The 12,358-nt window shown below is 41.4% G+C and overlaps 1 protein-coding gene across 1 annotated transcript; it reads left to right on the top strand.

Moving 5' to 3' along the window:
• The first annotated feature begins 412 nt into the window (after positions 1-412).
• On the top strand, positions 413-6,507 carry mrpl3 (mitochondrial ribosomal protein L3). Its single transcript, XM_026350198.1, has 10 exons — positions 413-636; positions 1,178-1,359; positions 1,444-1,535; positions 2,781-2,879; positions 4,155-4,254; positions 4,371-4,431; positions 4,617-4,725; positions 4,853-4,930; positions 5,009-5,086; positions 6,284-6,507. Exons 1-10 carry the CDS (start codon positions 563-565, stop codon positions 6,431-6,433), a joined length of 1,023 nt encoding a protein of 340 aa, XP_026205983.1. The 5' UTR covers positions 413-562; the 3' UTR covers positions 6,434-6,507.
• Positions 6,508-12,358: the final 5,851 nt, after the last annotated feature.

Here is a 12,358-nt window from a genome sequence, read left to right on the forward strand (position 1 = left end):
TGTTAAACGTTTTATTGGTTTAAGTGGATTTACAACGGTTACAGCATATGATACAGGGGAACTCAGCCCCGATTGCAAATTAAATGTATTAACAAAATGTACAAACTTACAGCTGTTACTAAGTCCTTCATCCAAATTCTGCACTTTCATTCAAAATTCAACTTTCAATAATTACTGCAGGCTCAAAATTATTAAACCCCGTCATAACAAGCATCTTCAGGACTTTGCAGAGCACCCTTTTGGTTTTATGATATAAACCAAAAGGGTGCACATTTTCTTTTTTGTTTTGCCGAAACACAAATACATTTTGAAACACAAGGTTTCCTAAATTATTTTTATTGGGTTAGTTAGTTTGTTAGTTAGTTAGTTGTGCGGAACCTTTGGTCTGACCCTCATTGCTGCGGAACTGTTTTGCTACGGTACCGGAAGTAGCTAGGGTGACATTTGCAACAGGACAAGTACGAAGGCATGGGTGTCTATCTTATGTCGTGAAATCTCCAGCCCTTCCCGTTTATGTGTAATTTTTGTTTTTATATGTAAGTGTGTACATTAAAGGGCAACAATGGCGGCGTTGAGCTGTCGGTTTCTTTTCCAGCGGGGAACTCGACTCATTTGTCTCCGAGCAGCAGCTGAAAGGTACCTAATGCTAACTAGCTAACGATGCTAATGCAACTGAAGTTAAGTTCTGCATGATGCTTTAGCTGTGGTTCAGTAGCGAAGTGTAGTTCTTTTCTTTTTCATCTGAGCTTTTCATCTGCTATAAACTATTTGTATAATTTGGAATTTATTCATTAACATTACCCTTTCATTGAAACAATGATATTTTCAGTGCAGTGCTTTACATGAAATACTCTATTATTAGACACTGTAGAGGAGAAGGGACAAAACTAATTAACTACTCCACAGATGCAGTCTATAAAGTAATAGATAAGCAATCTGTGTATAGCAATCTGTAAGCAATCTTAGGCAGACTTTAATATGACACAAGGTCACTAAACTTCATTTGAAGGTTCAGACAAGTATGTGATGTGACAAGACAAAATAGGCTTAGTAGCAAGGCCAAAAATATTAATAAGGTATTGATTAGATGTGGTTTGTGAGCTTGTCTCATTTTTGCTCTAATTAACAACAAGTCACGGTCGTCTTGCATCTGATTACCTGAACTTCTTTCTTGCAGCCCTTCCCAGTTTGTGAGTTGTATTAGGACAGTGACTACCACCACATGGTTTGATGAACACCTTACAGAGGACAACAAGGAGTATATGAGGAAGAGTATGGCGGAGGAATACGAAAGACAGACGGCCTCAAAGCTCAATCCACTGAAAGACGAGCCCTGGCAGCGACATGAATGGACAGAGGGTGTGTAACATGTTTTCTGACTATATGGCTCCTCTTCCTGTTGGCTCAGACTTTTAGTGTCTTTGCATCTGATTATCATTCCAGGTAGCAGAAGAGTTGGGTTAGTTGCTGTGAAGTTGGGGATGGCTCCTATCTGGACAAAAACAGGAGAAAGACATGTCGCCACCTTGTTACAGGTAACATACTTACACACACCTCTTATGCTTACTGCTCTGTCTTAGTGTTGCACCAGTACAGCCACAGCTATAGGATTGGCATTAGATATAGATTTTAGATCACATTTCAGTCTTTTTAATTACAAGTCTTTCAGTTACGTGTGTCATATCATACATATGATAACACAGGTATAAATATATAAAAAGGTGTAATTTTTCAATTAGCAATATAGCGTCACAGTGATATGTGATGCATTTACATTTCCTAAAAATGTTTCATGTGCATACCGATGCACAAAACTCCTTATTATACTATAAATTCCATCACCATACCAGTAAAATCTGTTAGCCATGCTTCTAAAATTAGTCGGATATAAAGAAGATTGCATGTATACAAAGATTTCCAGTAACCAGTGTGCGTTCTCGAACTGCTAGAGAATGCTGCTTTCACTGAATAATCTGGTTACTTTATTGTATTTAAACACTGTCTAGCACTGTAGCTCAGTCTGGAAAATGGCATTTATTATGTTGGAACTAATAAATGCTGCTGCCTGCACACTGCACACGGATAAAACGTTTAGTATTTGTTTTTCTGTATCTTGATAAATGTCATAATCACAACTTTACTTAAAATATTGTGATATAAATTTGAGTCTATCAGTCACCCATGGTCACAGCAAAGTCAGATGAAAGCAAACAGTGGACGTGTGGATGCTGCTGTTTATTGATAATGTCAGACATTAGCGGTTAGCATAACAAGCTCCTATTTCAATTTCAGTAATATGTCAATGCTAACAGACTTTTATTTTTTATTATGGCATCGCCTACATTTAGTGTCAGATTCAAGGCCATACACAAACTTCAGTTCCCATCTGCTGAGTCACTTTTGTTGCATTTAGATTTTTTCTTTGCAGCTGACACAGGAACTGTCTGTGCCAGATGAAAAGTAGAAAATTTAAATGAACTTTCTCAGGGTGACTGTACTCCCACCACTTTGGCAGTTTTGTACATGTTTTTATCTAAACAGAAACCAAAACTAGGTTGTAATTAACTGAATAAGTTCATTACAGGTTTGATTGTTTTTATCAAAAGAAATTAGATCGTGTATCACAGGTTAAGTCCTGAGTATTGAAAAATTTTAATGTCAGTTTAATTCAAATATCAACATTTCATCAGTTACATTAAGTTGTGTTTTACCTCAGGAGCTGGCACTGTGTAAACTACAAAAAGATGATAGACAACACACTGTATAATCTTTTTTTCCAGGTGCAGGACTGCCACGTAATAAAGCACTTGAGCAAAGAAGAATATGATGGACGCACAGCTGTTCTTCTTGTAGGAGGAAAGAATGTGTCACCATTCCATGTAAGAAATTGTAAAAATAATTTTCTCAAAATTTCGAGTTGTTCGTTTTGTTCACTCTTGCCGCTCTTAAAAGATCTTTTTAATCTACACAGAAAGATTATGTTATTGATAAAGCTCTCAAAGCTCTGTGTAAACTATCTGTTCAGAACCTGTCAGACAAATTGTGAATATAGTGCCGCACTTTGAAGGTAAAGAGACAGATATTTCGTTCTAAAGGCAATAGAAACAAAATAGTAATGAAAAACAGTTATTGCAGGTAAAAATAAATGCATAAATTACTCTTTAGTTATTTCTTTGATCAAATGTTTCTGAGTTTCTCTCTAAACAAAGTCACTTTTTAATTTTTAGATTTACAGGGAAAAAGTTTTGCGATATTTTAGGGTTTTCAGGATGGCATCAAATTGTAATATTTAAGGAAAACATCTTTCATTTTGCTTGTCTCAGAACTCAGCTACAACTCATCAGCTTATGCCAAACATTTTTATCACATCAAGATGTCCCACGCATGAACAGTATTTGTCACACATAGTTTGTTGATGATTTAATCGCAAAACAACACGTTTTCCTAATTTCACTTCTGGCTACATTTCATAATCATGCAAAGCGTTGAGCTCATATCAGGCCTTTGTAGTCATGAAATTATAGTCACCCACGAACCCTGAGTGACTTTGTTTCATCTTATGTGTGCACATAGATGAGATCCAAATACATTTCATTGCTTCGTCAAATGTGACAGAGTCAGAGTCAGTGTTTTTTCAATTACCCTTTAGTATGTAGGAAGAGCAATTTTTCTTTTCAAATGTAACATCCATATTTTTTAAGATAAAAAAGAAAAATGATGAGAAATGTGTAATGTGTTCGTTGTGTCTCAGTAGATACTTGATGGATTAGACTCAGAGTTGCACTTGTCCGATGTGAAGTTGTTTAAAATCCCTCTCACATCCGTCACATCACTCCTCGCTCAGCGGCAGAGTTTGTTGGAGCAAGAAGCTTTGGCAGACTGATTTTCAGTCAACAGAAGGGGAGAGAGTGAGTTTAGAGTGACTGGAGGGGCTGAGATGAGAGTGAGCCGAGTGAAAGCAAATGTCAGAGACGGTCACTGCCAAGTGTGCATGCGTATGGCTGTGAATGTGTGTGTTTGGCTCCCATACAGTCTAAACAGGCCCACGGTTAATTTTAAAAATGCCAAAAGTCCAACTTCTGCCTGCTGCTCGTACTTTAACTGCTTAATAGGAAGGAAATAAAGTTCTCTTTTTCTATCATTTTGATTGACAGAGGACTGAAGAGCAAATGGAGATGTTCAGAAATGCAGGAGTGCCTCCAAAACAGAAAGTCAGCACCTTTAAAGTTTCCGACAATGCCATCATAAAGCCAGGTAAACCCATGGATTAGCCTCTCATTAAAGACATGCTCATTTATTACACTGTACTGTCACACAGGTCGTCTTATTTTGACTGTTTACTAATGTTATCGTGTTTGTTGTGTGGTCAGGCACTCCTCTGTATGCAGCACATTTTCGTCCAGGCCAATATGTGGACGTCACAGCCAAATCGTAAGTTCTGTTCTGCCAGTTTTCCTTCCAAACTGCCGTCCTCTCTTTTTGGCTTCCTTCATTCAGCTCCAGCAGCACGTTCTGGGCATACTGGAGATCTTTTCTTTTTCATATCATTATAGTACGACATACACGTAATCTGAAAACGAGAGCGTTCACACCAATTGCCTTGTGTTTGGGTGCAGTATTGGTAAAGGTTTTCAAGGCGTAATGAAGCGATGGGGGTTCAAAGGTCAGCCAGCAACCCACGGCCAAACCAAAACTCATCGCAGACCAGGAGCTTCTGGACCTGGAGTAAGACACACACCCTCACACACACATACACATGTACCCACTTGAAGATGTTCATCCGTGCCAGATATGAACAGTTGGCTTTCTGTAATCCAGCAATGTGTGTGTGTTGTTTATCATCTGCGTCTAGGATGCAGCCAAAGTTTTCAAAGGGAAAAAAATGCCTGGAAGGATGGGCAACATCTACGTCACTGCTTATGGGCTGAAGGTACGCGAACACACAGCTAGCTCCACTAAAATTTCAGTCCAGTATTTCCTCACTTGCCTCGTCTCTTTCTCTTTTCAGATTTGGAGGGTCAATACCAAGTATAATGTGCTGTATGTTAATGGCTCCGTCCCCGGCCACAGGAACTGCTTACTGAAGGTAAAAACAATCACAGACACACACACACTTGAAGCGAAGTGTGAAGTCGAAGGTCGTCCCCACCATGCTTAGTGTTCTGACAGACGAGTGACCTTGCAATTGTGAAACACAGCTACACCTGCAAGACAGTGCGATCCATCTTCATTGGCACTGTGCTGGATCAGCAGTGTGTGTGCGTGTGTACGTGCGTCCATCTGTTTGTGTTTGTGTGGGGCTTTTTTTTTTTCTTCTTGTCTGTAAGAGAATAGGAAAGTGCACCTTAATGATGTTCGTAATATCCCCAGCATCCATCTCCATACTCAGCATGTTGTGTGTACGTGTGTGCTCGCGTTGTGTGTTTGTGTGTATGCACAGACACACACACCTCCTATTATTTGTTTTGCAGACGAGCGATAATGAATACAAATGTGCATTGCATTTCACCAGCTCAGCTCCGTCTAACTCACATAGACACACACACACACACCTAGATTCAGTTCATGTGATGTTATGCTAAAGGGGTACACACATCCTAATAATGTTAGTTTTTATTATTTACTACGACCTCAATGTTCCTGTGTCATCGAGGAACAACTATGTCTTATTGATGAAAATAACTGGTGGGAAATGATCATACTAAACTAAATACTTAATAATTTTTTGAATAAAATCTATTTGTAATCCTAAAGGTTTCATTTTTTTGTTGGGTAACACAAGGTTCACAACGATTACAGCAAACACACCTTGAGCAGGTGTATGTGTTTACAGTGAAGCCAAACAAACAAAGTTTACTACAGAGGTCAGTCAATAATTATTTGGGTACATCACTCTGTGTGTGGTGGAACGTCTTTCTGGTCTCACTATGTTACTGTTATCAAATAAAACAGACAAATAACTAACCGGCATTACTGCCTGACAGTTTTATACCAACCAGTCACATTGCAGTTGCATGTGTCCAGTAATTAAATTCCCTGCAGGCGTTCCTGAATTATGGTGTTTATAGCAATGGAAGTACCGATGGTTAACCCAAAATCATTGTGTATTTATTATAGCCACGTCTGTCGCCGCCACGGAGGGATAACAATAATTAGTTTCAGAATACATTGTAGGTGTGTCCTCACATCTGTAAGTGTTTGCTTGTGTGTGTGTTTGTGTGTGTGTGTGTGTGTGTGTGTGTGTGTGTGTGTGTGTGTGTGTGTGTGTGTGTGTGTGTTTTAGGTAAGAGATACTGTACTGCCAAACAGGAGCTCCACCCTGCAAAACCCTCCATTCCCCACCTACTTCACAGAGGAGGAAGACGACCTGGATGAAGACCTGTACGACGACAGCTTGTTCAATCACACAGAGCCATCATTAACACTGACCTGATTGGACAACACACACAAGTTAACGCCGAAACCTGTAACTAGATGCTGTAATAAAGTGTAATTCCTTTGAAAGTCTTGAGCCTCTCCCTTCTATTGATTTATTTATTTATTGTGTGTGTGTGTGTGTGTGTGTGTGTGTGTGTGTGTGTGTGATAGAACAGCCTGTTTGTTGATCCAAACAGTTATTACAGTCCCTTCCCCTTGAAACCATGGTAACTGTAGGAGTGATGATGTCACTGGAGGATCCCCAAGTAGAGAGAGAGAGAGAAAAAAGGAAGGGGGGGGGGCGCAAAACAAGAGACAGGAAGATGCAGTGGAGAAATGTGCAATATCTATGCAGGATGCAGGATAGATATGAGGTGGAGGGGTGAACAAGATACAGTGAGTTGGAAAAAGCAAAGTGAAAGAGCGAGGGGGACACAGACAGAGGAGGGAAAGGCTGTGTTGGTAGGGGTGGAGGCAAGGAAGCAGATACAAAGGGAGTTTTAAAAGAAGGGGAGAGACGGTGGAGGTTGGCAAAAGGAGGCTGACAAAGGTTGACATTTCTGCATAAGAGGATAAATGAGAACATTAATGTTGCAGCAGGAACCGCTTGGTGCTTAAGTCTCGTGTGTTTGTGTTCCGATTTATTTAAATGAGAAAACCTCAGGCTGGGGGGCTGATAGATCCCTTCCCGCTTTGTGTAGACTCCACCTTTTTTTCGAGCAACAAATGAAAGAGAAGCATGTCCTACCTAGTGTTGGACTCTTGTTTATTGCAAGTGCATGTTTAAAGGCCTGCGTGTGGTTCAGCAGTCCCCGGCTCTCCGGGTCTCTGCTCTATATCTGTCACGTAACTTGACAGCAGCAAAAACAAGACTTTTGTTTGAAATGCTGACAAGAGGCAGCGCTCCCTCCCAGGATAACGTGCTGCAGCATTGATGCCTCCACACTAATTGAAACAACACGCCGCAGCCGGCAGACCGGGATGTGTAATACACAGTAATCGACTGTCGTTAAGATAAAAAGATGTAAGGTGGTGATGCATGTTTGTGGCAAGCAGTGTCCTGCTCTGTGAAACATGCCACAGCTTGTACATAAGGCAGCAGCAGGTTCTTTGAAATGGTAACGTTATCGTTTGAAAGTCCTGCTCTGTGGAGCCTGCACATCATCAGGCTCCTGTGGGGGTGGACTGGAGGAGAGCGGGGTGGGCGGGTGGGTGGGGGGTTATTAGAGGAGTTGCTGCCTGTTAAAGCAGCAGAGCAGACAATGACAATGAGAATACAATAAGATCTTAGCTTGCTATGTGTAGCTGTGGTCTCCTCTGATTCACACCCTGGCTGACTGATGGTGCGCTGGACTATTAACTTCAGATGTGTGGCGGGGGTCGCATGAGGTCCAAGACTGGACGACAGCGAGCTGCTGAGCAGATTGAAAAACAATAAAACTTTTTAAAAAAAACTAAATTTGATTATGTGAGTACGTTTTGAGAAGGGTCGATAAGGTTTGAGATCAATATCTTTCTCAGAACCACTAGGGTACCACATTAAGATGCTTTCAAACACCAGTCTCAGAGTCATAAGGTCAAATCAAGTCTAGTCACTCTAGCAGCTCTGTGAGGCTGCACGTTGTAGTGTTAGTTCACAGTGAACCTGCTGGGGACAAGACATCATGAACATTTTTCATCCAGTTTTGACCTTGAGGTCAACTGGAGGTGACCCAGGTGAACATGAATATCTCTACCTTACTTAAAACCAATCCATACAGTGGTGACATTAGACATTAGTTAGACATTAGAGAGCTAATTGTGGCACCAACAAGCAGACCTAAGCATTGAAATGCATGGCAAGTGCATAGAGTAAGGATGTAGAGATTTTACATGAAGTCTCATCAGATTGCAATCACACAAATTAGGACTTTGGACGTGACTACATTTCCTGTGTGACCTGAGGGCAAAAAATATTAATGTCTCAATTTCAACCTGGTAAAATCCTGGAACAATTCAAAGTAAGATTCTTGTGGGCAGGCTTTGCACAAATGATTTTTTTTTTTTTAATGAATTGGTCTCAGCTATGGCTGTAAGGATTATTTTCATCAGCAATAAAAATCTGCCGGTGTTGTTTAGTGTAACAAAGTGTCAACACAGCTCAGGAGCAATTTACTGACATGAGCATGCAGGCCTCCGTGCAGCAGCCTGTGCTGTTGCAAAACTGGGTATTTAAGTGCTCCTACCCAACTCCACCCGACTATTTTTCTGTCAAACTGTCTTAACATCTGATCCCTAAATGCATTTGCATTTGCTAATTAAAGAGCGGGCCAGGTTTTGGCTGAAAGTCAGTGATTTGGAGAAATGACTTGGAGTGAAGGTCGGCCTGCTGATTTTGACCCCAGTCGCACATGATGAATCTCCTGCTCTACTTCTGCTGGCTCAACACATGAGAGATCTGATTTTCATTAGTAAAGAGGACACTACACTCGCACACACAAATACACACCACCTCTTCGATTACTTCGCACACACACACACACCTGCGGTAACCGTCGCTATCTCTCACACACTCGCACTATCTTCTGTTGCCTCCGTAGCGAGCAAACACTCTCTGTCCGTGACTTGTCAGCACTTTTGCTGCTACTTTGCCGAGTTTACACTAAAAATGTTGAACTGACCTGCATCTCTCTCTCTCTCTCTCTCTCTCCCTCTCTCACACACACACACACACACACATACACACACATCTCTATGTGTGTTTGTGTGTGTGCCTCGCAGTATGAATTATTGAGTGTGTTATTTGAGGGACAGCTGGTTCTTGAACACATTAACTCCCTCAGTCAGACAGCCAGTTATGTGACCACAGTGACAGCAGTGAGTCACTGAACGGGAGAGAGGACGGAAATGAACAAATCTTAATGATATTTCACATCGATTTCCATCAGCAGGCGATAACACTATACCCTGTTTATATAAACATTCAAGACAATTAACACGAGGAATAAAACGAATTAATTAGAAACAGAACATTGGCTGAGTGACGTTTGAAGCTTATGATGGAGTCACTTGTGAACTAATGATTTGTGTTTATGTATTAATTTATTATTTAATCCAATAAGGAGCCTTTTAACAGGACTAAATAAGGAAAGAGAGAAGAACCTGCTGGTTATTTCACAGGAATAGCTCTCACCACACAGCCCTCTAAGCCTCTCTACTGGAGGTCCTGGTGAGCGGAGCCCCTCCCAGTTGTGCACACCTGCATCTCATGAGTGTGTGTGATGCCTCCCACCACCCATGTTGGTAAATTTGGGTTCCTTCCTTCCAGCACCCCTGGGTGAGAGCAGGGTGCAGCCCTTTGGGTCCCCACCATCATCTCTACAGGGGTTCCTATCCTGCTCTCAGATATGATTTTGTGTGTGTGTGTGTGTGTGTGTGTGTGTGTGTGCGTGCGTGTTCGCGTGCACTTTCCTGACCTTACAAAAGCAGTTGTTGTCGTTGCCTTTTTATTGTCTCTCTCTCTCTCTTTCTCCTCAATTAAAGCCCACTTCGGATGTGACACATCTCCATGGTAACAAGGGCCAATGGAGGCATAAGACAGTAGACGTGCAACGAGAGCAGGGAACACGAGGAAGTGCAACTTTGGGAGTAAAGATGGACGAGGACCTTCATAAACGCTCTCAGTTGTTTACTAAAATCACCCAAGCCTGAGGCTCACGCTTCTCGGATGGAACAAAGTGCTTCATTAGATGGTCAGAAACTTCTATCTTTTAACTTTCACAGCAGCCGGCTTGTTCCGTTAAAAACAAGCTGTGTGTTTTCTTGGGTTTAAATGAGCCGTGCTGTGACTGTGAGGTAAATGTCAACGGTTTTCAGCCGGAAACCGTCGCCGCAAGAATGTGACCACGGGATATCGAGTAAATCAATATGGAAGCCAAGGCAGAGGGGTTGAAGGAAGGGGGTAGGGAGAGAGGGATGTTATAAGATGACAGTAGTAAAAAAAAAAAGAAGAGAGAAGATTTGACACTAAAAATACATCCAAAATCTTTTTACTTGCTGATATTTTAAGATGTGCTGCCTGGACTTCCTCTACACTTGTTGTGTTGCTCAAAGCATCAACAATCGGCCCCACCACCAAGTTTAAATGGGTAAATGTGTGGTTTGAGTGAAGTGACCCTTTAACTTGTCATTTCTCGCAAAGTGCACGCACGTCTCTCGCGCGCGTGCACGCACACAAAGTGATGACATTTCTCATTGCTGAATAGAAAGCCATTTAGCCCGGCTCACAGAGAGGAGCAGACACAAAAGCAACAACACAAAGAAAGAGGAAAAAGACAGTGAATGAGTGGGGTCTCTTATTATTGTGAAGAGTAAAAAGGAAGAGCATTAAAATTTGCAGTTTTAAATCTTGAAAACCGACTAGAGAAAAACAGAGTCGGTCTGTGTTTGGAGGGCAAACAATGGACGCGTCAGCTGTCACAAATGAACCAGATTCTATGCGTAATTATAGTCTGCGTGGTTTTATTGGAACCACTTCTTTGCTGGTGAATGTAAACAAGCAGATGAAGCTTTGTCAAAAAAAAAAACGATTTCAAATCTAACTGGGTTTTATTAGAAAGTCAGTCAATTCACTGAACTGTGTGGGTATTCCACTCATTATAAAAACCTTCATCTGCTACAAGGGAATCTCAGGAGACCTGTGTGGGAGGAAGGTGGCATTAGAGACAGAATGGAGAGCAGAGTGAGAGTAAGACGATGAGAGTTATATCTGTTTTGGGTCAGCAAAAATACTTCGTAGCCTCACTTAAAGTGGCAGCAATGAAGCTGCCACGAAGGCGATAAGCACACAAAAAACATTATGCAGACGTATCATCTCACCATCTCCACACCTCACACAGCATCCACCCTGGGATACATAGGCTACACACACACACACACACCTGTGCACTATTCCAGCTCACATCTCCTCCCCTGCAAAGCTTTAAGTACGCCTGAGAGCATCAGATATCATCCAGATCTCTACATGATAACAATATCAATTATCACAGCATCATGTTGAATCAGCACACATTCCCCCGGTCGACACATAGAGAATGTTAATGAAGATGCAGATCAGCGGTTTCAAAGTGCCGCCGGCTCTTATCTGTACCTACAGTAGCAGTGTAAGCCGAGCTGTGGGGCAACACTGCCGCTCAGTGTTTCGTACGAGTGCTGCACACACACACACACACACACACACACATACACAGAGAAAAGTGGGGCAGCCTGGAGAGGAAGTTGTGCACAAATCAGAGGAGGAGAAGTGTGGAGAATAAGTGGTGTTTTTCTTAAAAATCGCATGTAAGGCTGCGTTTCTACAAACACGACGTTGATTTGGTGACTGTGGGACAAATCTCTGAGCTCACAATGAGGCCACAAGTTTTCATTAAACTGCTCGTCCACTAAAATATGTCACTTTCACAATCAGACTTTTAGGTTTTAGGTTTTCATTAGTACCGTCCATGCTTTTTTCATGAACCTTTTTTTTTTTTTTGTGGATGATCTCAGCCATCATCTAAATATTTTATCAGTGTTTTTTGTGAGACAAAAACCAGCGTGAGAGGTTCTTTTAAAGCACTCTTAGTTCAAACTGACTGTGTGTACATCTGGCTGTGATCTATGTCAGGTGACCTCCTCGTCTCTGATCGCTCCTGGCCGACTGCCTACACTTTAATCAAGTCATGCTGATAAGTTATAACTCAATGAGCCTTCATACTTACACCCTGCTGAGACAGTGGGAGTGCAATGTGTAGAAAGTCACTCTTAACTTTATTTAGATACTATTTTTAAATATGCTTAATTTATTATTATTAATTTCATTATATCAAATACTATAGTATTGGTTTGCTTCAATATGAAACTTTATTTACACCACATGTCTGTTCTGCGTCCTTGTGGTGGAAAAATACCAGGACGTAGCATC

The sequence above is a fragment of the Anabas testudineus genome, chromosome 11, assembly GCF_900324465.2.
Source record: "Anabas testudineus chromosome 11, fAnaTes1.2, whole genome shotgun sequence".
NCBI classification, from domain to species: Eukaryota; Metazoa; Chordata; class Actinopteri; order Anabantiformes; family Anabantidae; genus Anabas; species Anabas testudineus.

Coding starts and splice junctions, on each gene's coding strand:
- mrpl3 (XM_026350198.1), top strand. CDS start 563: ATGGCGGCGTTGAGCTGTCGGTTTCTTTTCCAGCGGGGAACTCGACTC. Junction 637..1,177: donor CTCCGAGCAGCAGCTGAAAG/GTACCTAATGCT, acceptor TCTTTCTTGCAG/CCCTTCCCAGTTTGTGAGTT. Junction 4,255..4,370: donor CAATGCCATCATAAAGCCAG/GTAAACCCATGG, acceptor TTGTGTGGTCAG/GCACTCCTCTGTATGCAGCA.